General features: G+C 48.1%; 1 protein-coding gene across 2 annotated transcripts in view; it reads right to left on the reverse strand.

Moving 5' to 3' along the window:
- The window catches only part of EDA (ectodysplasin A), a 78854-nt gene extending 51371 nt beyond the window's left edge, over positions 1 to 27483 (reverse strand). The window contains exons 1-2 of one of the 2 annotated variants that reach the window (XM_086470351.1): positions 27205 to 27483; positions 22115 to 22117 (exon numbers count right to left, since the gene is read on the reverse strand). In XM_086470351.1, the coding sequence (XP_086326477.1) occupies positions 22115 to 22117; positions 27205 to 27483 (282 nt within the window). The remainder of the gene's footprint in view (positions 1 to 22114; positions 22118 to 27204) is intronic. The other variant, XM_086470350.1, reaches the window with a different exon arrangement.
- Between the last annotated feature and the right edge of the window lie 211 nt (positions 27484 to 27694).

Here is a 27694-nt window from a genome sequence, read left to right on the forward strand (position 1 = left end):
AAGGGCCTGGGTTTGATGACTTCATTTGAGGATGAACACATCAAAGCCTCTTCTAGTGCAACAGAGACTCTTCCAGAAACACCTTATGTGCTCTGCCACAGGAAGAAGTTTACTGATCGCATGGGACCCTGGGAGCAGAGGTGATGCTGTGCAATTCCCATCCCCTTTGTTCAAGGACCAGTTGCAATTGAAAAGGTTGATCTTCCAAACCTCGTTTCACATGTCCATGGAACGGCCTGCCCATACCTGATGCTTCAGCAGGTCAGGAGGAAGATGCCCAACGTCCTGCCAGAGGACAGGCAAGGGTGGTGAGGGAGAAGTGACACGCAAAAAAACCCCAAAACAACGTCAAAATAACCCACAATCCTTTTCCTTTTAACCCGATACTATGGTTAACCTGAGGCACTGGAGCAAAATAACTCCCACGTTCAGCTAAGACGAGACACGGCCCCAAGAGACATGCTGCTCTCGGACGACATGCCGCCTGGGCACCGCAGCAATGCACCCACCTGAGCAGCAATGCTGCAGCACGCAGTGCTCAGTGCCAACCCCGTTTCATCTGTCCACCGTGGTGCCACCTCTGCAGGACCCCAAGGCTCAGAGGAAAGTCACAACACAGTGCCGCCATCCAGCAAACCGCGCTGGGCAAGATCCCACTCAAACGTGACATAGCACTTTGTCACCACATGCAGATCTTAACACAGAATAAACATCTCTGTCACACTCTCTGTCACACTCCGTACAAACCCCTCAATGCCTCCAAAATAGTTGCTAGAGCATGGGAAAACAGAATCAACAGCTCTGAAAAGTTGGGCCACCGCCCTGCCTGCACACGTCCTGCTGGCAGCAACTGATGCAGGTTTTTGGGACATGAACCTCTCCCACCTGAAACAGTTAAGTTTTAATTCAACAGCCTTCTGCAAGTGAAAGCTCGGCTCTTCTCAAGCTGCTCTGGCAGTTTGGGATGCCTTTTTTTCATTAAATCACTGTTCCAAGTTGAGAGCTTTCTGTAAATTTAATTTGAGCTAATCACTTTCTTGCCAAAGGAGAAAAACTAATCAAAGGTTTATTTTAATGCTATTGAATTCAATGCCTGTAAATTCAATTTCTATCTGTACTTTTGTTTAAACATTTTACAGTGTTAATTACAACAAGCAATGCAAATTAGTCTTCCAGTGTAATAAAAGGCCTGTTATAACAGATAATAAATAGCTTTGAACCGTAAGCTCATTAAGATGCTGTTGAAGTGCATGCTCTGACTCACAGGTTAGGATCAAAATCTTCATCCTAAAACCAGGATAAGGATCTTTGCGGCAACTACAAGTTGCAAGCGCTGACGCAGAACATCGCATTCTTTCCAAAGGAAGATCCTGGAGCAAGCAGACGGACTGAAACCAAAGGCATGGAAACCAAAACCCTCAACATTTGGACTTAGGACTCCGACTAAACTATTTAGACAGGTACCATGAAGCGCTACTCATGATTTCTTCTTAATTGTGACCATTTAAACACCAAGCTCCGTGCAAATAAATAATTTCTTTACTCTAATAACTGACATCCTCCAAGCCATGCAGCCCTGATCCCTCTGTAGGGAAAAACAGCTGAAGTGTTAAATATGTTCATTCCTTGCAGTATCTGCAGGACAAGCTCAGCGCCTTTCTGGTCTTCCACGTGGATGCACACGAGGTCTCACCTTAACCCACTCTCAGCCTGCAGCCCAAGGGAGAACCACCGATCGAGGAGAGGCAAGGAGAGACGGAGAGAGAAGCAAAGCTGTGCGTGACAGCTCTGACTTCCAGCTCATCGCTGGTGACTGCTGGGAGGGAAGGGCTTTGCCAAAACCCCACCAAGGGCCCAGTGCCAGCCCACCGCACCCGGGCAGGGGCATGCGCGTTCCCTGGCTGAGGCACCCAGGCACAAGGCAAGAGCAGAGATCCAAAATGGTTCTGTCTTTCTAAGACCTGTGAGAGATTTGGCAGACTTGGACATGGAGCCAAGCAGCAAAGTTTTCTTTGCTGGCCTCCAGGCTGGCTGCAGGACAGCTACAGCATACGCAGGATTTTGAGGACATCTGGTTGATCCTCCCCTTGTGACCCAAAAGCCTGAGAAAGACGAAGGTTGCCTGCCAACACACTTACATGCCTGATACAGTGTCGACACGAAGTCAGAAAAGACTTACCACTTCCAACAAGGAGCAGGTGATTTGCTGATATGAAATACAGCGGCGCTGCTTCCAGCCAAGGCTTGCATGGGATCCTGGTCTATCTGAGGGAAAACTGTTTGGCAGTGCTGTGCTGTGACACAGACATCCGCAGGTCCCACAGGGATGCATGAATGTCCTCCCACCCAGGGCCAGCACATCCCTAGAAGCAGATCCGAGCCCTCACCCGGCAGAGGAGCTGCTGCAGCTATGTACCGGGACTAAGATGGAGGGAGACCTGAAAAGGCACGGACTTAAAGATGGTCAGCGAGCAAAAGGAAAATCTTTCTCACAGGTAAGAAACAAGACAGCGATATGAACACAAGCACCTTGCTGGTCAGCAGGACACTAGTCCATCCCATTCTCTGGACCTCACCATCCTTAACCTGCATCCAACTCCAAACCACCCAGAGCTGAGCAAGCACCAGCATCAAGATCCTGCTGATGCTCCTTCTCTCCTGCCTTTCCGAAGGACACCAGTCCCAACACCAGATGATCCTCAAGGCACCTCTCATGGGTCCAGGGGTGAAGCAATCTCAGCCCAAGGAACGTCCCTTTCCTCTGCACAGTGCTCAGGGTGGTTCATCCAGAAGAGGAGGATGTGGATCTTCTTACCGACAGCTCCCAACAAGCTTGACACCAAGATCACTATCTCCCGTTCTGCTGGATGGAGGTATGAAGACTGTGTGCTCGAAGCACCAGCTCAGAACAGACAAACAGCTTTGATGCTTATAGTTTGGTCCTAAGGGGAATTACACCCTCACTAAACGGGAAATTAAGTAGTTTAAAAAAAAAAATAAAATCATGAGTCAAGGAATTCTATCCTTAGTGACATCACTGGCCATTCTATGGATTCAGGCCGTGTCCTACCTAAGGAAAAAAGATGTTTAGAGACCAATCCTATAATCACTATTAAAGTGCCTTTTGTTGAAATGTCAGTGCTTTGGCTAGCAAACACCGCTGCCTGATCTCCGTCTTCCTGCCTGCTGCGGCAGCTGAAAGGAGGATTTACCACAGAAAGAGGACCACAACTCACAGTCTTTTCAGTCACTGTCTCCCTACCTACTTTTCTTACCGAAGAGGAGAAATCCTGGACCAACCACCACCAACCACTCTGCTCCCACACAGCCACAAAGGCGGCAGATTTTACAACCACACATCTGGCACATCAATGGCTTTCCTTGATTCCTTCTGCATGGTACAAATGACATCAACTCATTGATCTCACAAGTTAATACGGATTTCAAAATAAAGCACGCAGGCAGGTGTTTTTCCCCGCAGTTAGCCTTTTGTCTCTGTTTTAAATGCAAGAGCAGTTAACGGGAGCTTTAGGAAAGTTGCACAGGTCTGGCTGGAGGTGGTGACATGGTGTCTCAGCACGCCAGGCTGCATTTCAGGAGATCTGGATTCAAAATGTTGGCTCAGCCACAAGCCTCCGGTATGACCTTTGGACAATGAGGCTCCTCTGCAGCAACATCTTCCGTTTATGAACCGGGGTGACACCGTCCCCAACCCAACCGGTCTACTCCTGCTCTGAAGAGCTCTCGCAAGGACAAAGTCCACCCGTGGTGCAAACATGACTCAAAACCAAAAGCAAAGCTAAAAAGGAAGAGCCTTGACCAGGTTCTCTAGGTATATAAAATAATCACAATGTGCAGGAAAGCGGAAGGAGCTGAGGCCTGGAGAGATAAAGAAAATGAGGCCAAATCCAAAGAAAAAGCAATGTTTAAAAGCGAGCAAAGGGCAGCGCTGTGCCATTTTGGGGTCATACAAAAGGTCTGAAGAAGCTTGAGGCAGCTCAACCCAAGGGTGCTTGGAGAGGCAAGATGCCTCTAGCTCACAGTTCTGGAAACATAAGACTCATTTATTCTTCCTGGAAAAGTATGGGCAGCTAGAGAGAGATCTGGTAGGTTTACACTATAAAAAGAGAATGGCACAACACAGACGAGAAGGAATTTTCCATTCAGAATTAATTTGTTTTCATTAACACCCAATTCCATTGCTCACTATTAGAAGAAAAGCTCTTTTGTTAAAATTTCTAGGGGCTGAAAAGGCCAATGAAGGGCTGAAAATGCTCCTCCCCATAACAATGGATTCGCTACACAACACTGCTCACAGAAATAAGCATGATCAGGCTTCAATATTCCTGATATTTCTGAGGTGAGAAAGTGTAGGGAAGCCACTTAACGAGTAGAGTTTGGTCCTCTCCTGCCATAAACAGCCAAGTTATTTTATCTTCAATACAGGAATCCCACAGAACCCAGGGAAAGCAGAAGCCATCTTCATTAATAAGCTCCTTTCATACTTCAGGATAGTTACTAGCATGTAAAGAGAAAAGCATAACTCAGCTAAGGTGCTGGAACAAGGCAGAAAATCCAGTAGAATCAGATTAATATAGAAATAAACAGCAAGGTGACTCTGCCCTTCTTCCCTAAAGGCTAACATTCAAAAAAAGTGAAGTGAAACAAATGCTGAGACAGCCCTGAAGGTAAAAAGAGGAATAAAAGTCACTTAGCAGGTTGCAAAAGAACAGAATTTTGGAAACTAGTGTATGTTTTACAGACAAGAAATTTAATATCATCATCTCTTTCTACAGAGCTGATGCAAAACTCTGGGAAATCCAGAATCAAATGCAAATATTTACTCCTGATAAAGATATTTAAACAAGCAAAAGGAGATTTCACAGAGGAGTGTAAAATACAGCAGAGCTAGAGGATGTGGCTTAATAAAGCTCTAGAAAAGAAAACACTATGAGCCTGCCTATTTGTAGGTATCACAAACTACTTCCCTTTGGCTTCCTACACTCATTTAAAGCCCTTTCACGGTGGACATGAGAGTTTTGCAGTCATTTCCAGCTAAGTTGGTACAAACTTCCACTCAGCTGCTGTGCAGGCCCCGGTCTGACAACACCACCATGCCATTCCAGCTTGGGCTTCGGCACCCTGGAGTCGGGAGAGGCACGAAGGGGCTGCAGCCCCTCCCGAGCTGCGGCTGCTGGCAGGGCTGAAGCAGCCCTGGGTTTTGCAGGCAACTGCAGCTGCAGGGCTCAGCAAGAGGCAGAGAGGAGCAGAGCTCTCGGAAACCTGCCCCAAGGACTGGGATGGCTCAGTCAGTGCCCGGGGCAGGAACAGGATCTTGATGGCAGCATCTCACTAGCTGCCTGTGTTTCAACATCTAGGCGTTTTCTAACTGACGAAGAGGTGAACGGCCCCAAAACTCAGATCGTGGTGGTTTCACAGACAGATGGAAGTAGACAAGGGATGGAGTTCTCAGCAGCAGGGACACACTGAGACGGGCAGAGGGGAAGACCACAGCAACCTAAGTGCAGTGTCCTGTGCCACAGTCACGGGAAGGAAAAACATGTCCATGATACAGACCGTTCTATCATCACCCACAATACAACTATCTCAGCAACTGCACAGGGCATCCCAGGAAAGGTTCTTGCCGCCTCTCTTGCGTGCAGTCCGAGTGGTGATGGGGATGGTAAGCCCCATTTCCAATGAGGCTGCAGCACCCAAGCCTGGGGATGGGAATGTGCTGCTGCCCCGGCCCTTCCTGGAGCCCAGCAGCAAGCTCAGATAGGAGTCCAAGATGAGCATTAATGACAGCATGGGTGACAAAAGACAAAATAGAGAGGAGTAAGGGGGTGCTAACATCATTCCCCAGGTTGACCAATTGCCTGCACAAGTTTGCAGCTACTCCAAGACTCGTGAACAGGAGATGCAGCAACACATGGAGACTGAAAGCGCTGGACTGCCTGCAAAGAGCCCCAAAATAACATCGGGCTGCAAGATGCAAAGCCTTGACGAGGCAACCCTTGACCCTGTGGTGCACCCTGCTACCCCTCCTCAGAGATGCCAAGGGGCTGGAGATGCCCCCACGAGGTGGGGGAGCCATCAGCCACCCCGGGAAGGCATCTGAGAAAGGACAGGGACATATATGAAACGTTTCCTGGAGCGGCCGCGGAGCCAGCCGGCTTTGCTGGAGACCATATTTCCACATTGCCCCACAGCTACGAGCACTCACGCAGCCCAGTCACGTCTGGCAGCCCGGCGTGAGCTGGCAGCGGTGGCTCCCTCTGAACCCCAGCTTGACAGGGCACCCACTGCCCCCCAACCTGCCTGGTATCCCCAGAAAGCTGACGGACACCAAGCTCCCTCCTCCGCTCCCTCCAGCTTAGCAGGTCCCACATATATGTGCACTTAGCTGCTGCCCTGCTATATGGCCCAGATTCTGCTTTGTTAGGGGGTTTTGGGTTGGTTTTTTTTTTTTTTTAATACTATGTTTAAAGTTGTATACTGTTCCAAAGTTTCCTTGTTTCATGTCATTGTTTGTTATGTGTTTGAAAGTTGGCACATATTTGTTCAATTAAAGATTTATTTGCGCTATTTGTTGAATAAAGATTATTCTTGCTAAAAGCTAAATAAAGTTTCATAAAAACTCACACATCCCATAAACAAAATAAAATGTCCTTTCCAAAAGATTGTTGCACAAACCATTTCAAAATCACTCAATTCATTATACAATAAATCCACACACAAAATAACAAGACCCTGTCAGAATACATAATAAAATCTCATTACAACACTTTCAGACCCAAGCTTCAAAGCAGGAACACAAAGCTTCCATGAACCCCTTGGCCTTCAAAAAATCACCGACGGCGTGGCCGGAAAGACTCCCTGGTACCTCCTGAAAGCCTCCACACCTCCAGCAGCACCCACTGATGCCAGCTCCCTGCCTCGCAGCTGCTACCAGCGGCTCCAAAACCACAGTGGCTCCTGGCCAGTGGCTAGCCCCTCACCCCTACCCCAGGCTGCCGGGTGCAGCCCATTGCCATTGTGCGGGTCCTCATGGCTTCAGCGGAGATGCTCTCTCATGGCTTGAGCATCACATAAAAGCACTCACAAACCACGGAAACAGAAGGCGAGCAGGGCTTCCAGCAGCATAAGGAGGAGTCAGCACAATTGCCACAGGAGCCCTGAAAGCAGAGCCCCACTCTTCATTAAAGCAACAGGCAGAGTTTCTAAAACCACGGATCCTTCCAGAGCTCGGCACATTAATAATCAGGTTGATGACTGTTATGAGTTGGTTTTTTAAAGCTCAGCTAGTAGAGGAAAAAAAAAAAAAAAAAAAAAAAGTCCTTTAAGTTTGCAATGAGGTTTGGGGCAGAAAGCTGTGTTACAATATGCTTAGGGAATCCCAGCCACGCAAAAGCATCCCTTGTGCTCCTGGACTTGGCGCCAGCCCTCGGCACTCATTGAAAAACTAAATGGCAGCCCTGGCTGGTTTCATAGACAGGTTTGGGTTGGAAGGGACCTCTAAAGATCATCTAGTCCAATCCCCCTGTATTTAGCAGGGATGTCTTCAGCTAGATCAGGTTGCTCAGAGCCCCGTTCAACCTGACCTTGAATATTTCCACAGATGGGGCTTCTACCACCCCTCTGGGCAACCCGGTCCAGCGCACCCTGCCAAATGCTATCGTTGGACAGCGATGGCCCCGTGCTCCAGCACCCCGAGGGCATCTCAACCTGCTGCAGAAGATGACAGCGGTGTTTGCTACCCAACTGCCATTGCCACCTGCCCTGGCTGCACCAAAACTAGTTTCAGCTAAACCTCCTTCAACCCCCACACCGAGAAGCCCTGCCGCCACACACGATGCCACCGTGTCCCCAGGTCAGCTCACAGCACGTGCAAGGGTCTCTGTCCCTGAGCAATTGTCACTGTCCCAGTGCACAGCAATACCCGTCTGTGAAAAATGGCCCAGCTCATTTACAACTCCAGACCCCCCCGGTTCTCCCTACTAACCAGAATTTGGAAATTGGAGGGGGTTTGGGTTTTTTTTAACTCATTTTAAGTGCCGTAAGAAAAGCTCCCCAGCACACAGGGCTCCACAGACGGGTGATGGCCGTGCACCAGCTGCACCATGCTCCCTCCCGCAGCAAACTGAAGCTTTATGGATGCCATGTGGATTCAGTTATTTTGGAGCAGCTACTCCAGAACAGCGCTCGCAAGAACCCCCCTGCACAGAGAAGCCCTAGGCAAATATCAAAGAGCGAAGAAAGATATGACAGATCATGAAAGTCAACGGCAATGCCCAGGACTCACCTAGCTGCGTGTGACAGAGCTCTCTGGCTCAGCTGAGCAAGGAAAACACAGGAATAATGCTAGGAAGACTCTGCTGAGAGGGACGAGACTATGGAATACCTTTCCAAGAAAAATGGAAGCAGAGTTGGCTCTGCTGCCCAAACAGTAAAGGGGAAATTAAGAAAAGCAGCAGAACGCAGATCACAGCAGTGATACCTGTCTCCTGACAACCCAGGTGCCGATGGACACGCTTCCCACCTGCATAAGCTCCTTTACTTTATTAAAATGAGCTGCTAGAGCTCACGCCAGAGGCTGGGGGACAGGGGACAAACGTAGCTGAAGGACAAAGACCCTTGAAACGGCACTGTCCAAGATACACAAAGGTCACCCCCATCCCAAAGCAGGGGTTAAAAGCCGTGTTTTTTCCTTAATCACTTGCATTAGTTGCTAGAGACGCTTCCCTCCCAGTTCTTCGCTGAATATATTGTCTCACCAGGCAGCGGAGTATGAACTCATTGTGGTTTCTCAATCCTGACCAGGGGCTCTGCGAGCTACTGGCAATACATATAATAAGTTATTATGCAAATAAGAACTGGACTTAGCCAAGTGAAATATGCTGGCTCCTAAAGTCCCATCTGCACCACAGCAAGGATCTCAATGAACTTTAAAATACTTATTGTCACCACAATGGGCAATATTATATTCTAGCTTGGATCTGTTCCTTCAGAGCATTAGCTCTCATTTGTAGATATTTTTAGATTTTCCTATCCCACTCCTCATTATGAAACACTGAGCTGCAGATTGATTTATTTCTTAAAAGCAAGTTGCTGTTTTCCCAATAACAGATTTAACAAATTTGTTCCACCTGTTCAGTTATGCTTCCAATGTCTTTTTTGTGGTTTCATTGAAGTTTTTTTTAATCCAAACCTCAAAGACTCTAAACTCAGCATTAAAAGACAAGCTCAGCATCATCACTACCACTCACAATTCAAATGCTGCTCCAAATTACTGCAAGCTTTCGTTTGTAAGTCGATACAGACAGCAAAATGATTAAGCTTAATGGCTGTGGGCACAAACACACTCTCTTTGGAGGGCATTCTCCTACTGTAAATCCAACCTCTGCAGTGCACAGGGGCTCACTGCATTATCCTCAGCATCTTCCTCCTGTCACCTCAGCTAACCTTAGCCACCAATTACAAAGACAGTGTTATTTTTTTTTAAAAAAAATAATTAAATAATCCTATACATATTCATCAGAGTCCCTCAAGCCCAGCATTTTTCATCACTTTATCGCACCAGCGTGGGTCAGACGCTGGGATGGGGAACCCTGGGAAAGGCAACGGCATATGGGAGACCTCTTTGTATGGAGGTGGTGGACATGGAGCCATGAATACCCCCTTCTATTCCAAGGTGCAGGGCTGCGACCCTGGGAATTGAAAAAAAAACTTGGTGCTGATATTTCATTAACATAATGACAAGCAGCTTTCTTGCATACCCAGCTCACTGAGGAACTTCACGGGTTAATAACAGCAGATACACGGTCACCTTACCAGTCAGAAAGCACCCTTACGGTAACGCTTCATAACTAGGAAGATAATTAGCATTCTCAAACCTCTACAGCCAGTCCAGACAATTGCCAATTCTGAAGCAGCTTGAAATGAAAGCATGAAAATACAATCTGTTCAGCCAAACCCCCATCCTGATAATCATTCAGCATAAGATTAATTATCTTGGGATTTTATTTATTTTAAAAGTTCAATCTGGGGAATTCTTTGCTATCAGGTATCACTACAGTCACGAGTCTCAAATAATCACAGGAAATACTCACCCATTCGAGTAACACAAAAGCACAAAGTAACAAAAGACAGCACAAAACCAGAAAGTAATAGAAGCACTGATTCTTCAACATCCAGGGGACATCCTAGCCGTGAATGGAAAGAGGCACGTTTATCGAAAGCCGCATTATTTCATAACTGGCCAATACTCTTTGCAGCTCTCCACAGACTCACCGGTCCCAGCTCCATCACGCCAGCCCTGCCTCTCCAGCACATCACTCCAGCGCCAGCCTGAGCCACACATGTCTTCACCGAGCACTGCAAACTCGGTTGTGGTTCTCCTCATTTGCCTTATTACAGTTTTCCCTCCGGGCCTGTTGGTTAACACCTTGCCTGCAGGTCTGCTGGTGGGTCCTCAAGCAGGTAATGATGTCAGCAATGACATGGCGAGAGGAGACCTGCTGGGAGGTCCTCTCCTGCACCAGCCATGCTATAGAGGAACAGGTCACCTGAAAGCGAGCACCCAGGATGAGCCCCGTACTGAGCGCCCACTGCTCTGGCTGGGGTCAGAAGTAGAACGATGCCTTACAGCAGCGCTGGTGGGAAGTGTCTGTGGGGGAGTCTTCAAGAGAAGATGCTCACCAACATCAGGGTGATTTTAATCACCATCAATGAATAAAGAGTCCCTTCTGATGCCTGAAGCTCCACCTTGGCAGCAGCAGAGGGGAGATGGGGTACCGAGGACACGAGGGCACTGACAAATTTACCCTTGAATTGAAGAAAGAGGACTCAGCTATTGCTCCAAATGACCCAACTGACTACTTTCAAGAGTAATCCATTTGCTTACACAACAACCTGTCCTCATGTAGCCTTAATTCACAAATGACCATATGAGAAGCCCAAGTGTTAGAAGAGTAATTTTTAGATTTCCAAAATCATTCCTCAGCGAATATTTTAGAAGAAACATTTAACTTCAGCGATTTATTGGCAGAACATGTGAGTGCACAGGTGTGCACAAGACTCAGCCAAAGAATTCTGCTTAATTTATGTGCAAACAGTTATGTCATGGAGATATCACAGGGAAAGAAAGAAAACTAAGATCCTGTAAGAAATAACCCAAAATGTCAGCATTGTGCAATGACAGCAGAAACCTGAGAATAATCTTCTTCATTCTTAGCATGAGACTGGGAAAAAACAAAATTCAAAAGGGATCCTCAAAGTGGAAAACATACATAGGTGCATGTTTCCAACTGTGTAGCATGAAAATTTAAAACTTAATCCAATTTTAACCTACAGCATTTTTTTTAAGAATATCTCAGGCTTGGTATTATCCAAGCAATACTTGAGAGGTGTGAGATTGAACTAAGGCTTGCCTCTGCACTCCTCCAAGACCATGACCCAATCTCCTCCCAAATAAATTTGCAAAGAAAAAGTTTCATTCCCCTTGCAGCTATTTACAAACACAGACAAGTGCTCCAAAAGCTAAAGCAAAGGTCCTGCAAACCTCGGCTGCCTGCTCTCCTCTGGCAGCACTGGGATACGGTCAGACCCAGCATGGCATCTCCTGAGGCTGCACTTCATCTCAGTACATGTCCTTTGGTCCAGAGCAAAACTGGTTTGGATTTTCTGCCAAAAAAAAAAGGAAACATTTCTACAAAGTCCTGTTGCTCTAACAGAAAAAGTCTGATTTTTTGGGGGGTGGATGTAGCCTGCGAGTGAACCAAAAGCTGACCGGGGTGAATACCAACTCTTGCTGAAAATAATTTTGTCAGGGTCTCGGAGAACGCAAGCAACAGGAGAAGAACAGCAAAAGGGGAGTCCTGCCACAGACATACAATTTGCACATGCACTCACTTGCTCTTATCCAACAATTAAAGCAAGAGATGTTCCTCACCAGCCACCGTTCAGCATAGCCATTACTGATTGAGTGACAGGCTTTAGAGGCCTGAAAGCTATTTTGTGTAGGGAATCAACAGCGTGAAACAGCCCACGCAGTCCAGACACGAGCCCTGAACGCTGAATGGTACACAGAGCTGTCAACATACTTCACTGATATAATGAACTGAAAATGTATAGAGCTGCCTGGGAAAAAAAAAAATCCACCCCGCCAGATTATATGCTCCACTGCCTCCAACTGAACAAAACCAGTTTTGACACATGCCAAAGTTCCAGAACTTTCAAAATACTAGTTACTTGCTGCAAAACAGATCCAGGCTGGCCAGAAGAGCTGCAGGTAGTACCACACTGTTGATAAAAAGAGAAGTGTACCCACAAAAGTAGGCAAGGCTTGAAAAAGTAGGCAATATTCAAAAGTTTTAACAGCTCCACCAAGAAGCCAACTCGTCTTCATTTCCTTTTTGAGGTGCTTATTTTGCTCAGAGGTTCACTCAAAGAGACAAGAGTCACCAGCCCAGGGGGTCTCAAAACCAGAGTTTGCATCAAGGCTTAGCATGGGCTACTGTAGCCCCCCTCAGAAATACCCCACAGGCCACCACAGAGAGTGAACCCCCCAGCAATGATGCTCCTGGACCTCCCTCCAGTCTTGGAGGTGGAGCTGACAACCCAATCTGCAACGGTGCCATCATTCCCAGACAATACACAATCCACTGCTTCTTGACTTTCTTCAACAAGACTCTGGAAGACGCAGTAAAGTCCAAGGTGCCACTGAAGCCTCCTTACAGACAAAGCCCAACTCTGCTGATCTTCTGCAGGTGTAGCAACTGGCACTTCTTAAATAGATCGACACCTCTCTCTTCCCTATGGACAACCCTGGCAGACTGCGTTGGAAAAAAACTTAGACGAGGAGCCCAAACTCAGCTCAAACCAACCACCAATTCATTATCTCTGAAATGAGCGGCCCAATTCATTTTACCTAAAGCTAAAATTGAGCTCTACACAAGACTCTTCATCCTTCCTGCAACTCAAGCTGTCAAACACATCATCGCTAGCTTTCAGTCAACCTACATCAATACAGCTTCCTACACAGCTCTTCCTAAATCACTTGGCTTAAAGGATGAAAGCCATTAGCACACCAATCCCAGGTCAACCAACCTAAGAGCCACCACAATGGCAGCTGCCTGCAACGCAGGACCAACAGTGCATCGTTTACAACATGGACAATCTCTTCAATCTCTAAACCGCTGGTAACCACCATAAAATTTCCCCACAAGAGTCCAAGATATTTAAACCCAGAGTACTGGCCTCAAAACGCAACCCTAAAAGCCAGGAAAAAAAAAACAAAGAAACTGCCCTGGGTTTTGTTACTCCTGTTACATTGCAGGCACCCATCAGCCTGACACGTACCAACACGAGAGCCCACAGGCGAACCGACAAAATGAACCACGGGGCTGTCCAGCTCACCCCATGTATTCTCTTGCTCTTTGTCAGACCCTTCCCCAAAGCACAATTAATCTGTTTTTCCTTCACAATCAAGCTCTTTGCTAGCATGAACATTTCATTTGGGTCCATTTTGGGGCAAGACTCAAAATAAAGACCAGGGAAGAAGAATTTCTGGAAGAGCAATAATTCCCTCAGTTTTGGAAACGTAAGGCATATTTCACGTTAAGATGTCATTTACTAACATTTAATGCTAACAGTGTCATTTGCCCTTCAGCTAGAAGAAAGGCATGTAAGCAACCCTAACCAAATTGAAATTTCCCCATTGCAAAGCATTTCTGCCAGGAATCACAATTCGAGTGTCATGTTTCTTATGCCCTTCTTTGTACAATAACCCTCAGTCCACGCTTACAGACAAGGTTTTATTACTTGGTATTATACAGGCCATCATTAACAGAACATCTGAGACGTCATTTGGACCAACTTCAACGTCAGTACCTCTCGGCATCATGCAGATTAGTATTAAAAGAAAGGGCAACAGCTGGATCAGAAGCAATATTACTGCTTTATAACCCAAACCATTATCATTGACTTTTTGTGGCAGAGCACCCCTATTTCTCACAAATGCAGTTTTGCTTCATTCTCCAAATAAGCCAAAGGACAAGGACAGACAGGGCGGCAGATGAACACATGGCACGGCAGCCCACTTCCTCTCAGCAACATTTAAGACCAATTCCAGTCCCAGTGCAAGGCGATCCCAAGAAGCCCAGGCAAGGCAGGTGGAATTGGATATTAGCAAAAATTTCTTCACCAAAAGGGTTGTCAAGCAGTGCAACACGTTTCCCAGGGAAGGGGCTGAATCACCACCCCTGGAGGTATTTAAAAGACACGCAGATGTGGTGCTTAGTGATACGGTTTAGCGGTGGCCCTGGCAGTGCTAGGTTAATGGTTGGGGGGCTTGGGCTCGATGATCTTAAAGGTCTTTTTCAACCTAAACAATTCTGTGACTCCATAGAAGCAGGCTTTTCAGGTGTCATTTCTACAGCACCCTCAGCACACAGCCCCTCAGGACAGGCTGTACAAGCCGTTCCTCTCCGCCATTCCGCCCTTTCCAAACTCAATCTTCTATTGTCCAAAAGAAATGTTTACTTTTAGTTGTTCCTAAACCACTGCTTTGCCTGCCTCTAACAGCCTTATGGAATGAAGTTAAAAAGCACAATTCAAAACCTTTCAATTCCAGTGCTTTTAAAACTTTGGTTTACAAGCTACTTAACTATACTCGGCCTCCTTCTAATTAACCACTAAACGGCAAGTAGTCAAACAGAGAACAAAAATAATTTGTTATCTTGAAGCTGCATCTGCTCACAAAACCTGCAGTGGTTTTGTGTTGCTATTGTTCTCGAGGCTTGGGCACTTTGCGAAAGCCTACTTAATGACAACACCCTCACTAGGTAAGTATGTCACTAGGTAAGTATGTCGGGGAGACCACCCCTGTCAGCCATAGCCTTGGGGTGTGATTTTTGTTCACGACATAAACATTTCTGCTATTTGCCAGATTTCAGATAGCAAACTTGGATCCCCTGGAAGATACTGTGGCCTTGCTTTTGTACACCAGCAGCAGGAATATTTAACTGCTTGAGTACTTGATCCAGACAAGTAGCTTGAAGCCACACAGGACCTTCACTGGGACCTGACCGAAAGTTTAACGGCCTCCACTGACTATCGTCATCAGAATTACCATTTATAACATTGGTTTTCCAGCATCTTCAGACATGGGAAGAAGAAATGGTTTTGTGTCAGGAGGGACCAAGAGCAGAGAAACTCGTGATCCAGGACACCAGCCCAGGGGTCTCTGGAGGTTTTCTTCTGAGCCCAACTGCAGCCACCTGCATGGAGCTAGGCTCAGAAGCCCAAAAGTCTTCATTAAATGGGAAAGAGCTAGTCAGTATTTCAGTCAAAATCCCCACTTGAATACTTTGGGCCACTATTTAGGTACCAGAGGAGAAGAACTCAAGTTATCCTCAGCTTGACGTGACCCTCAGCCCTTGCCTCCACAATGGGTTTGCAGATGGACCCAGCAGCCCTTGTGTGGGTGCTGCTGGCTGAAGGAGGCTGCAAGGACAGAGGGAAGGGAATGGGGCTTTGCTGAGCAAGGGGAATCATCACTAGGCGCCAAGACATCCTAATTTCCACACCACTTCCAAACAGCCCGGTTATTCTAAAAAGTAAGAGAAAAGCAGACTGACAGACTAGGGAGAAAAGAGTTGACAGCTATTTGCTGCATCCAGCATAATTTTCTTTGGCAAATCCAGCCTGTTGTTAGAAATGTGCACCAGACGCCTGGATCAGCAGAGCTGAGCCTGCAGGAGCAACGCTTTGTATTTAACACTTGAAGACCTCAACTTCCGAGAGCTCATCCTACCATTTCATACCAGCCAGTGCATGAAGACACCACATATGGAACCAACTAATGCCGACGCTTGATGCAGCGCCTATAAATTGTCCAAGTCTCGCAGCTGCACATGAGAGTGCTAACAACAACTGTGCAGTACACATGTGTTTGAAGTCAGATCCTGCTTTTATTAGGGGTGTGCTGCTTTTCTCTTCAGAGCGGTGCACCGACTGCCGCTCCTCGCTATGTGACTTCACCACCGGCTGGGACGTTTGCAGCAAGGGGTGATTCCAAGGTAGCAGGAGGGCAGCTACGGAGCCCAGCCCAGCTCCCAGCATGGAGCACCAGCAGCATGGCACGGTGGTACAGGGTCCCCCTGCCTGCTGCTGGTGCTCAGCCTGGAACGAGAAACAGCCCCCTCATTGGGATGCGCAGGACAGAGGCTAGAGCTTTGCGGTACTTGATTCAATATGGGGTCTCTAGAGATTAAAACCACTAGCATTCGTATGAGTACTGAGCACAGAGGCTCTCTCCATCTCCTAAGGAAAATCCACCCTATGAGCAAAAGGTTTGGTGGTATTTATTGATCCGGTGTCTTGCCAGAAACAGAGGCCAAGTGCAGCTGAGCAAGATTAGGGCTGAGCCTCCACAGGCTCAGCTAAAGGTTTTAGTCAAAGGACTTTTCCTGCACACATTCCCTTCTACTTCCAAAAAGACCTCACCATCACGACTGCTGAAGAATGAGCTTGAATCCTATCACCGCATCAGTAAAAGCAAAGACCTGCCACAAAGTCCAGCTGTGGCTTACTGAATCTTTTGCTTAAGAAAAAATGAGAGAAAAGTCATTCATGAAAATGTATGTAGCCTAGAAGAGAAGCATGCAGAAAGATGGAGAGAGGTTCGTGTGTGTTTTCTCTCAACAAGGGAAAGGTCTCCATCCTCCCATGAGCTTTGCTACCCGATCACTAGCAACATTCCTGAGATTTCCCACACTTACAGTTAAGCAGAGATTAAGCAAAACCAAACCCTCCAAAACCCCAAGCAACCCCAGGACAGTGCTCAGGTAACACAAGTTTTCCCCAGAAGAATTATCACAGAATCATTGGGCTGGAAAAGACCTCTAAGACCATCAAGTCCAACTATCAACCCAACACCACCCAAAGCAGCACCAGAACAAAGTGATTTGGGGTTACTCAGCCTCATGCCGACTGGTTGGTTGTGTTTTTTTCCCACCCAGGACTGCTTTAAAAAAAAAGTTTGAGTGTCTCAACTTTTTCTGAGCAGTTATCACAGCAGCAGGACTTAACTTCACTGGGGTGATTCTGCACATCCAGTCCATTTGGGTGCAGCAGCATCCTGTACCTTAAAGCCCATCACTGCCCCATCCAAAACATTTCCCTGCAGAGACACCTTGAAAGCTCTGGCACACGAGCCTTAGTGTGAAAAACCCTTTTTCCTCCCATTTACCTGCTCTTTGCTACCACCAGATCCCAGAAAACTGCAGCAATGCTGCAAAAATCACCAGTCCCTAGATCTTTCATGTGCAGTATATTTGGGCTTTCAAAATCAAGTTCCATGACCTGCAAAAAGGGCTTTGGGAAGGGATGCAGCTGGGTCAGCAGCCACCGAAGAGGAGCAACTATCCCACCGTGCTGCCAGAGGGGCTGGAATTAAAGCACAGCATCACTAATAAACCAGCTGCACTTCCAGGTAAGCCCCTTCTGTCAAATAAAACCAAGTTCAAGCAGTCCAGGAATCTGTGCACCAGCCATATTCTGAGTAAAAACAACTCTTTTCAACAATAGAAGAAAAAGAAGAAAACTCCAAATGGGCAATAAAGATGTTGTTAAAAAGAAGTTATAATCCTTTAAAACATTAAAATATTAAAATAATCCTTTAAAAAATTACAATTAACATCTTTAAATTTTACACACACACCCCCCTTTCGGTCTTCAATAGAGAAAATCTCCCTCAATTTACTCCGAGGGCACAGAGGTACCTCGGTCCTGATGGGAGTAGCAAGCAGGGCTTCCCCTCGCCCCAGCTGAGCGAGTCCCCCCAATGGGAATCCGGCAAGAGTTAACAGCACCAACTCAGCAAGCACCAACAAGCCCATCCATAGCTCAAAGGCAGCCAACCTACTAATTTAGTTCATTATCACTAAAAAGATAGTAACAGCTGCAGCTAAACACCAACAATTTTCTCCGGGTGTTTTCATCCCACTCTCTAGATCTATCAGCTGCATGTCCAGCAGCTCCTATTTTGAGCTGATTTTTCTGCCACAGGGTATGCTTTATGGAAAGCATCAGAATTCAAGCTCTCCAAGCAAGACCACCCCCCCTCCTGATTCCTGCAGCCCCACGCTTCTCAACGTCTGATGAGAAGCCGGGTGAAATGCTGGGACAGGCAGAATGGCAGCACCCTGGAAGTGCACTAAAAAGGAAAAATAAAAACTTCATTTCTGAGTCTGGACTGTCTACTCCTCTCAGCGTCACAGGAGGTTAGCAACAGTTCCAGTTATCAGCTTTAAACAATTTCTTCTATTTTCCTATCCCATGGGAAAATTAAAAAAAAAAAACAAAACAACAAACACTGGTTAAGGTTAGCAGTAGCTCAGCAACTTATTTACAAGGTGGAAGGAAATAATTGCTCCAAAATTAGTTCCTGGATTAATTTCACCGAGCCCAGCACATGAAGAAGACGGGAAGGATCATGCCAAGCCTTTTCAGGCCACCACGCTGTGTCCACAGCCCCACGGTTCCCTGGGACAGCCGGAAGAAGCTGCTGCCACTTCACGGGTGAGAAAACAAAAGGAAGAAGCCAAAGATCTCTCTTTTTTTTTTTTTCCTGCTGGACAAGGTACGCTGCACTTATGACAAAGTACCCTTCATTTATGTCTTCTGACCACTAAAGCGAATGATGTATTTGCTGCATATCTGGGTGCATGATGTTATTTTACCTTCCCTAAGCAGCCCCTCCAGATGAGCACCTGCAGCCAACACAGCCTAAATATCTATTTTCTTGCTCCAGCATGGGACCTACCATCAGGAGCGTTGGTCTCATCTTTTCTCCTGTTGCAAGTGCCCAGGGTTGTTGTTTTTTTTTTTCAAGCAGAAAAAAAAAACACCCATGCAGACCTATGGAGAAGTGTTGACTGTAATGGAGATGGAGAATATTGAATAAAAAAACTGAAAAAAAATTAATTTCCATGTGCAAGTCTTATTCCTGGGGGCAGCACTATTGACACAGGGTGTCACGCTACAGGAGCCCCTGACCACCTCCTGCTCCCCAGCTGGGGCAGCAGCAAGGGGCTGTGAGGGAGAGGAGGGTGGAGGAAACACTCTCCGGGAAGGAATGCCAACATTAAAGTCATTTAAAATAAGAAATGGAAGACAGAGAAAAGACAAGACAACAGAGTAGCTGGCTATGAAGTGCGATGAGGTTTATCCAGGGAGCAGCGTGCAGGAGTAGCAGCACCCAGCTCAGCTATCATGGGGCAACCAGAAAAGCCATGAGACCCCCCGAGTGGGGCCAGGAGTGGTCCAAGCATGGAGCCAGGGCCACCACGGATGTAGCACAGCCTTGGCCACGGTGAAGAGCACAAGCCCACACAGCAGCTCCACTCTTCCACCCATAAATAATGGGCAAATAAAGAGCAGTTACATGTTCTGAGGTGGATTTTATTTGAAGTGCTGGCTTAAGAAACCTTCTCACTATCTTCCCCCTTTCACTTCTTTATGTGCCTCATTTAAATCACAGAGGTAAAACGAATTGCAGAGAGGAATTAGGGCAGCCAGCCAAAGGCTGCACACAAGGGGACAGGGCTGCCCCAGCCCCAGGGGACTGGCATTTCGGGTATTTAACCCTGCTGTGGCACCCGGACTGCCTCTGGGACGTTGTGGCTGTTGTAAAGGAGGTGAAAACAGCAGAGACAAGGAGAGCCTGATCTTGTAAAGCCACAGTTGCCATCTTTTCTGTGGCTGACTGGGCAGCTCTGTGCTGGGCCAAATTTAGCCCACGCCTGGGGCAAACTAGAGACAGCAGCTACCAGCCATTGCTTCAAAGTCCTGCTGCCATGCCACACAAGCCCTGCTGCTGCAAAGACACGCAATGCAACAACGTGCAGTCACTAGAATCCCATGCAACACACCACCCTGCCACGCAACCCAATGCCTGCTGCTATACCGTGTTGAGCAATGCCTGCCGTGCAAAGCCACGCAATGCCACATTGCTTAACATTCAGTGCTGCAAAGCCATGCACACAACACTATGCCATGCAACGCCCACGGCTGCAAAGCCATGCCAGGCGATGCCCGCCACTGGCATCCCATTTTTCTCAGCACATTTAGATCTCCCAAATGACTCCGACCAAGAAGAAAGCGCCGCAGGCAGGGGTTCAGCTTTGCACGGTATCGCACGGACAGGAGGCACAGAGCGCAGGGTAAATCGCTTGCAGATTTACGTATCATTTCAAGTGGCTGCTCTGTTCCTCCCGCTGCGAGAGTCATTTCTGAGGAAGTGCAGATAGGCTGGAGAAGAACGAGCTGCAGCCGAGGTGCAGCTTCAGCAGGAGGCTGCTGGCACTTGCCATTTGGAACACATTATAGCACTGGCATTTCATCAATACAATCTTGCATGTTTAGTACTTTGCACTTACAACAGAATTTTATTTGGGCTTATGGATAGAGCTCATTTTAATACCCACCCATCTGTGAGTAATTATTTGTTATACTAGCATTCAGGCCCAACTGGCATCAGCACCATGAGCATACAAAACCAGTGCATTTCCCCAAGAGTTTTACAACTGCAAAGCCGTGTAAAAGTCCAGGCAATACTTCTATTTTTCTCTCCTATAAAGACAGTTAACTATTTTAAAATTGCATCCAAATCACGCTGTCGTTTTGTCCTAGCGCAGAATGAATTCTGACAGATTACACATCTTCAGAGACACACTTACCACTTACTCATTGCACAGAGTTTACTTGGTGCTTTACATTCACGAAACACCCTCAGCCTCTCACATACAGTTTACCTTTTGCAGCCAGACACATCTAAAAATAACATCCTCTTAACGTGTTGAAAGATATTAAAATATCAAGTTATTAACATATAATAAGAGTGGAATGAGAGCTTCGCATGCTCTAAAGCTCTCAGGGTTTGGCTTCCAGTCAAGAAAAATCTATTGGATTAGTATGAGAGCAAAATTAGGATAGCGTGCAGTTTAATTAGCATTACAAGATACTACATGCGTATGGAAGAGCAGAGAAGATTTATAGTATTATGTGGTAAGAAAAATAATGCTAAAAGGTTAGGATAATATCAGTTTGAAAAAGTACTAAGTACTCTGAGGTCAAGTGAAAGATAACTTTGGAATGTCACTGAGTGTTCTTAAAAACACAGGTTTGAGCGTTTGCCAGTTAACTCATCTAAAAATTGTGGAAAAAACCCACAACTTTGGTCATGTGTTGATCAAACACTTACTTTGGCAACAACAACCTTCGCCATCAAGGAACTCAATAAATGCTGATAAAAAGTCCTTACACAAAGTTGCAGCATTTCTCCTTCACAGACTGAGCAGAAAATAAAGAAAATACACTGGCAAGCTCAGCTCCGGAAGGGGAAGACAGGGCAGGGCTCGCCAGAGCCTGGGAAGGAAGGAAGTGGGGTGCTCCATGTCCACGCCGTCCCATCGCCCAGCCTCCTCAGGACAGTGGTGACAACATTGGCTGCACGCTTGCTCAATTCACCCACGAAAAATGCCATATCACACGCTGCTATGCTCTTCCCTCGGCATCCGCTCCTCCCGGGATGCCGGGGCTGACCCTGTCCTGATGCGTTATTCCTGCATTATTCCTCGGGTTTCGTTTCCAACAAGGTATCAGCATCCCCACGTTCCTCAGTGAGCTGAAGCCTGTCCTCCTCTCCTTCCTGCGCATCACTGAATTCATTTTGGACTTGGCTGCCGCCGGCCAGGAAGCGTGGCTGCCCGTGCTCCCCCTGGGTAGATAACCCATCTGATGTCGACACAAGCTTCGAGACAGCAATTGCAAAATATATTTCATATTTTCCTACTGCTTCTTCACTCCTAGATGTAAGACTTCTCTTTTTTTTTTTTTTTTTACCTCTTCTCACCAGCATCCTCCGCACTTTGAGGGTGTCGTGTCCCTGGCAAGATGTGCCTGCAGCTGACCTGAGTTTGGGGACAGAGCCGCAGCAATTTATTTTCTTGCCAACATTTCCTCCTTTCCAAAGGGGAATTCCTAAACACCAGCTGAACAGCTCAGCAGTGGTGACATCCCACCACATACGATGTGACACCCATCTCACCTGCTCAATGTAAGGAGGCAGAACAAAACACACCTGAGCAGCACCATAAATCTCTGCAGACGAGCACACCAAGAAGGTGCCCAAGGCAGCAGCCGAGCAGTCCCCACACAGCCAAGGGAGACAGTTCCTCTGCACGCCAGGAGTTAAACATACAGCATGGCACAGAGATGCACCTCAAACCCTCCAGGCAAAGTGCACACCAGCTTAATTTTCCAATTAAGACAGCCTACCTGGCAGTCACTGCCATTCTCCCAACACACTGTACCATTTTCTTTTTAAAAGGAGGTGTTGATGGATCCATGCCAGATTTTGCACAGAATATTCACAGCAATAGTAGCAGAAATACATTTTCTATTTTATCAGGCAACCCCACTGCAGCCCCCTCACCCCAGGCAGCCTCAGGAATGTGACTCTCTCCGCCAAGGGACGGGCACCATTAAGATGCAAAGGAAGGTGACCAGAGCCCCAATGTGTCATCAGCCAGGTAACACACTGCCGTCTCCCTTTATTGCCTGGTCAGAACTTCCTCCAGCTACAACTAGGACAGCCAAAAGTGTAATTTGAGGGAAAACCCACCATAAAGCGTGTCCCTAAACCCCGTCTTCCTCCTGCTTCACAGCCCGTCTCCACAGACCTGGGGTTTCCATCACCCAAGATCAGAAGCCATGAAACCCCAAAGCATGAGCCCTGAAGCTATACCCAAAGGTCTGTGCCCCACAGGGCACCATGCAGAGGCTGCTCTCTGAGGTGAAGCGTTTCCAACAAGACGCTCCACTCAAAGTTTTTGGCATGCCATCAGGTTTCAGCTCATCCCTGATCTATCAGGTGCCGGTGTAGCCTCCCAGCTTGGGATGCGGGAGCCAGACATGGGGATGACTGTGCATGGGTGAGCTCGAGGTATGCTTGAGGAGGTAAAAGTCTCTGGAGCAGCTCTAAGGCCTTTTAGACCCCCTGACAGCATGTTGTGCAAAGTGCATCCAAACACTGTCTTTTACTCTGGAGCTGGAATTGAGAAGAAAGGGGAAGATAATTGCAATTTCACATGAGTGAGGCAAAAGACACCTCATGGCTGAGCGCTAATACCTAGGTAAGTCTTGCCTAGATGTTCTGACTAACCTTCAAAATTCCATTTCAATACAGAGACACTTAGAATTATTTTGAGAACAGATGGCATCAAGTACCTGGCCACAATTCCCTATTTTCGGTTATGTCCCTTCAGTGGCAGAGGGTGGACAAGAGGCTAAGCGTGAAAGACAATGCGATGCCCGTCTGTCCCCTACAACCAACAGCCCTTTTCCACGGCCAGCTCCAGAGGCCAACATGCCACAACCCTTCTCCAGGTGAAACTACCCAAATTATTCACCAAGAATTACCCTGCTGCAGCATCCTGATCAGGAACAGAGAAAAATCTGTTTACTCCCTTAATTCCTTCCTACATCTCCCTCAAGTAAAGCTACTCATTTTTACTAAATATAAAAAAAAAACAGTGTGCACAGACTAAGTTTCACACTCTCACTGTATTTCTTCATCCATGACTACAAGCAAAATACTACTTTGCCTCATCAAATCACCCTTATCAAACAGGCAAGCAGGCCTGTGGAAGGCAGATTAAACTAACGGAGTCACGTACCACCTAACAACTGCTGGTGCAGAAGGACCCCGACCACTGCTTTAGGACATGGGGGGGATACGGGTGGGACTCAAAAATGGGTACGTCCCTCATTCAAAAGAGATGCAGGGACAGACGCCTTCGGTGTTGATAAAGGTAAAGGCTGGGAACCGAATTGCTGCTCAGCACATTTTTTTGGATGACTCGGCAGCCCCCACACCCACCAGCCCCAAACATCTCCATAATGAGTATGATCTGACAGATCTGACGGATACTTGATCTTATTCCAGGAGGCAAACTTTGACAACTTCTCAGCCTGTCTCAGGACACTCAGAAGGGCACGCGCTTCTCCTGGCGCTTGCGAAAAACAAGTTTTTGCAGAAGTGTGGCACGACACAGGCTTGCTTGGACAAAAAGCATAGAAACGATGCTCTGTGAGGCTCAAGTATTACAGGGATGATTTTTCTGACACTAAAACCCAACCTAGTTTAGCCATAAAATATTTTATGAGCAGTACGTAGTACCCTGCTGCCTGTTGTCAGCAAGCGGAGCCATCAGCAAGGCAAACGCTACTGAATACACAGACAGATCCCTTCAGTGCTCCGCAGCACATCCATCTGAAGGGATTATTTAGATTTGGTACCATCAGTCAAGGCTGAATGTACCACCACTCCCCAAACCTGCCATCGCACCTCTGAGGGGCAGCAATCGAAGAATCGATGAATTAAAGCAGCATTAACAAACTTTTCATTTCGAAGCCAAACCAGTGATGCAACACACCATGACCTCTGGGACAAAGATGTGAACTACAATGCCACAACCTTTGCCATGAAAAATTGCCCTCATATCTTAAATAAGTTACATATTTGAATACCCTGTAAGACAGGGAAACGAGGCGTTATCAAACTGCCAAATCTCACTCCTGTCATGAAGTCATTTCTGGCACGCAGCCAGGCAAGATTTCTGCCAAAATCTCGGTGCTGACCATCGCTCCCCATCTTTCCCCCCACTCCTCTCCCTCCTGCCTTGGGTCAGGAAGGGAAAAAAAAGGAAAAAGAAAAAAAAAGGGAAAACGGTGAGGGAAGGGAATATTTTTTAGTTTTAAATCAGCTTGTACAACCACAACACATGCAGCAATTACTCGGCCTCTTTACTGAAAATACTTTGCATGGCTACACACAGGAAGGACCGTTTGAGGGCTCACCACATCATGTTTATTGGGATGCTGCGTCTCCCCAGCTCACCCCGACCCGGACCACTCCCCTGCAGGTCCCTGGGAGAGAGATGTCGTTGATCAGATCTCTTGAAGTAATTATTTAGTAATTTCTGTCTAATTTATGTAAGCATCTGTCTCCTGATACATGTGCATAGGACCACAGGCTGGATTTACCAGCGGCACAGCTTGGCTGCCAGGGGTTGGAAAGCCGTAGGAACCCCATACGCACCCCAAAGTTTTTAACACTGCGGATGATAACTTTTTAAATAAGGCTGTTTGCAAACACCTCATTTCATTGCTTTAATCACAGAAGCGATCTATTCACAGCACCCTGACACCCAGAAGGTGGCCGGTTTTAGCTGCACATACTCAAGTGAACGTAAGGCAGAAGAGTCAGTGAGAGACAGCGGAGCAGCACTGCTACAAATGACATTAATTACACGTTGTCACAGCACCAGTTCCCAAACAGAGCACTTTCGGTGCCAGCAGTTAGGCTGCAAGCTGTATGCTGCCCATTAAGCTCAGCCTTCCACATACCCTTACTACGAGGAAACTTTCTCTCATAACCAACTGCTTCAATATGTCTGAAAGAATTTTTCATCTTACGCCCGACAGGCCAGATGTAAAATAAAGAAATAAATAATTAGAATTACCTTATCTGGAGTATGTCAGCCGTAGTGAGCGATGCTTGGATCTTCGTACACATCCAGAGACAAATTATCTAGCGCTGTAATTTATGAATGCCTCAACTATTTACCCTGGTATTTCATTATACATTTGCTGGAAAGAAGAGCTCTAAAGACTAAACAGATCCAGCATGATAACACGAAAGGAACTTCAGCCGCATGCTACTAAAAGACAACCTAAGAATTCCAACACAAACATCAAGCTGCCCCGACTCACTTTATGTTAACACCGCTGAAGTACCAAAGGGGGGCGGGGAGTGATGACCAGATAGCATGGGCTCTCCGGTTCAACACTGACTTAAGATTTTTATTATCGGAAGCTGAAGAATCCAAATATCCACTGGAAGGCATGAGCACGGCTTTCCCGGGAGCAGCCGAGGCCAGCGCAGCGGAACGGCTGCCTGCTGCCAAGTAGGAGGACAAGTTTCCAAACTTGCAGCTTTATCAAAGCTATTTTTGTCCTGTCCCCCCTCACCCCACCCCCCCTACGCATTGATAACCAGCAAGCCAAGTACCGCCAGGGTGCTGAGGCAGGACCCTGCATCTCTGCTCCCCCAACCCCCAGGACCCCCCCCGGCAAAGCCACCAGGCACCTTTTGGGGAGCAGGCCATCCGCTTGCGGGGCTCGAAGGGGAGGAAACGCCTTCCTCCAGCTTATCCTGCTTGTGGCAAGGTTTTGTGCCTGGAAAAAATGAGCTAAGTTTGTGAGCAGAGGCCCCAGCTCTGCTCCTGCTCTCCCAGAAGCTCTCAGGACAGGCGAGCCCCTCTGGGCACCATTGCTCCCAGGGCCTCGATACACCAGCGAGGAAAACTAGAGCCAGAAACCAACCTATCCTGCACAGCTCAGGCTCACATGCTGCTTCGGGGGGGGGGGGGGGGGGGGGCGGAGGGACACGACGGATGCTGAGCCATCACCGAAAAGGCTGATCATGGTTGGGGGGGGGGGGGGGGCAGGGAGGTGGAAAAACAATGAAATCAATCAACCACCCCCCCCCCAGGAGAAGCGCGGGGTGTGCACGGAAGAGGACTTCCACCATCAAACGAGGTGGGCAGGAGGAGTGGATGTAAAGCCGAGCTCTGCAGCTGCAGCCCCAGGGAGCAGCTCCCGTCGATGGGCCTGTCGCCGCCCGGAGCAGAGATGCTGCCTCCTTCGGGGTAAAACAGAAAGGGGGACAGGCTGTCGGGAGAGGAGGCGACAGCGCGGGGCTGTCACGACAAAGCGAGGAGAGCGGCGGGCAGCAGGTGGAGCGCAGGCGGCCCCGAAGACCCCCGCAGCACCGGCTCCCCCTGTGCAACCTCCAGCCAAAGCAAAGGAAACCCAAGTTCTCTCCAAATTTAACTCCCGCCAGCGTGTTTCCCTCTCCCTCCTTTTTTTTTTCTAAACAAGCACAACTTGAGGGGTTTGGGTTTGTTGGTTTTTTTTTTTTTTAGAAGGGGGATGGCCCGAAAGCGCATCCGCGGGCAGAGGGATGGAGCCAACACGGGTCCCTCGAGCGAAGGCCGGCGAGGGTTAGGGGGGGCTCCGCGACAAGTGCGGTCCCGTCCGGCCGCGACGCCCCCGGCCCAGCCCGGCACCCACCTGCTGGCGCCTCTCCTCGCCTTCGGCGGGCCGCTGCGGCCGGCCGGCTGCCGGGGAGCCCGGTGCTGCCGCCGTCCCGTCCCGCCGCGGCGGGGCAGCGGGTTGCGGGCCGCGGTCGCGACGGAGCTCGGAGCGCAGCTCCAGGTAGCAGCCCAGCGTCAGGACGTGCAGCGCCAGCGACAGCATGAAGAAGCCGAGGAAGAGCCGCCAGCTGCCGCTGCCGCTGCAGGCGCAGGCACCGCGGGGCCCCGTCGCCTCCCCCCTGCGCTCCGCACCCATGGCCGGCGGAACGGAGCGGCGAGGCGCCGAGTCGCTACTGCTCCATGCTCGGCCGGGGAGCGCCGTGCCGCCGCGGGACTGTGCGGCCGGGGCTCCGCACGGGGCGGGACCGGGGCGGGGTCGGGGCCTAACCGCGACGGAGCCCCGCCCCGGTGGGGGTAGGCCCGGGCGAGGGCAGACTACCAGTGCGGGCAGGCGCGGGCGAAGGTAG

This window comes from Leptosomus discolor, chromosome 9 (assembly GCF_034619465.1).
Source record: "Leptosomus discolor isolate bLepDis1 chromosome 9, bLepDis1.hap2, whole genome shotgun sequence".
Taxonomy (NCBI): Eukaryota; Metazoa; Chordata; class Aves; order Leptosomiformes; family Leptosomidae; genus Leptosomus; species Leptosomus discolor.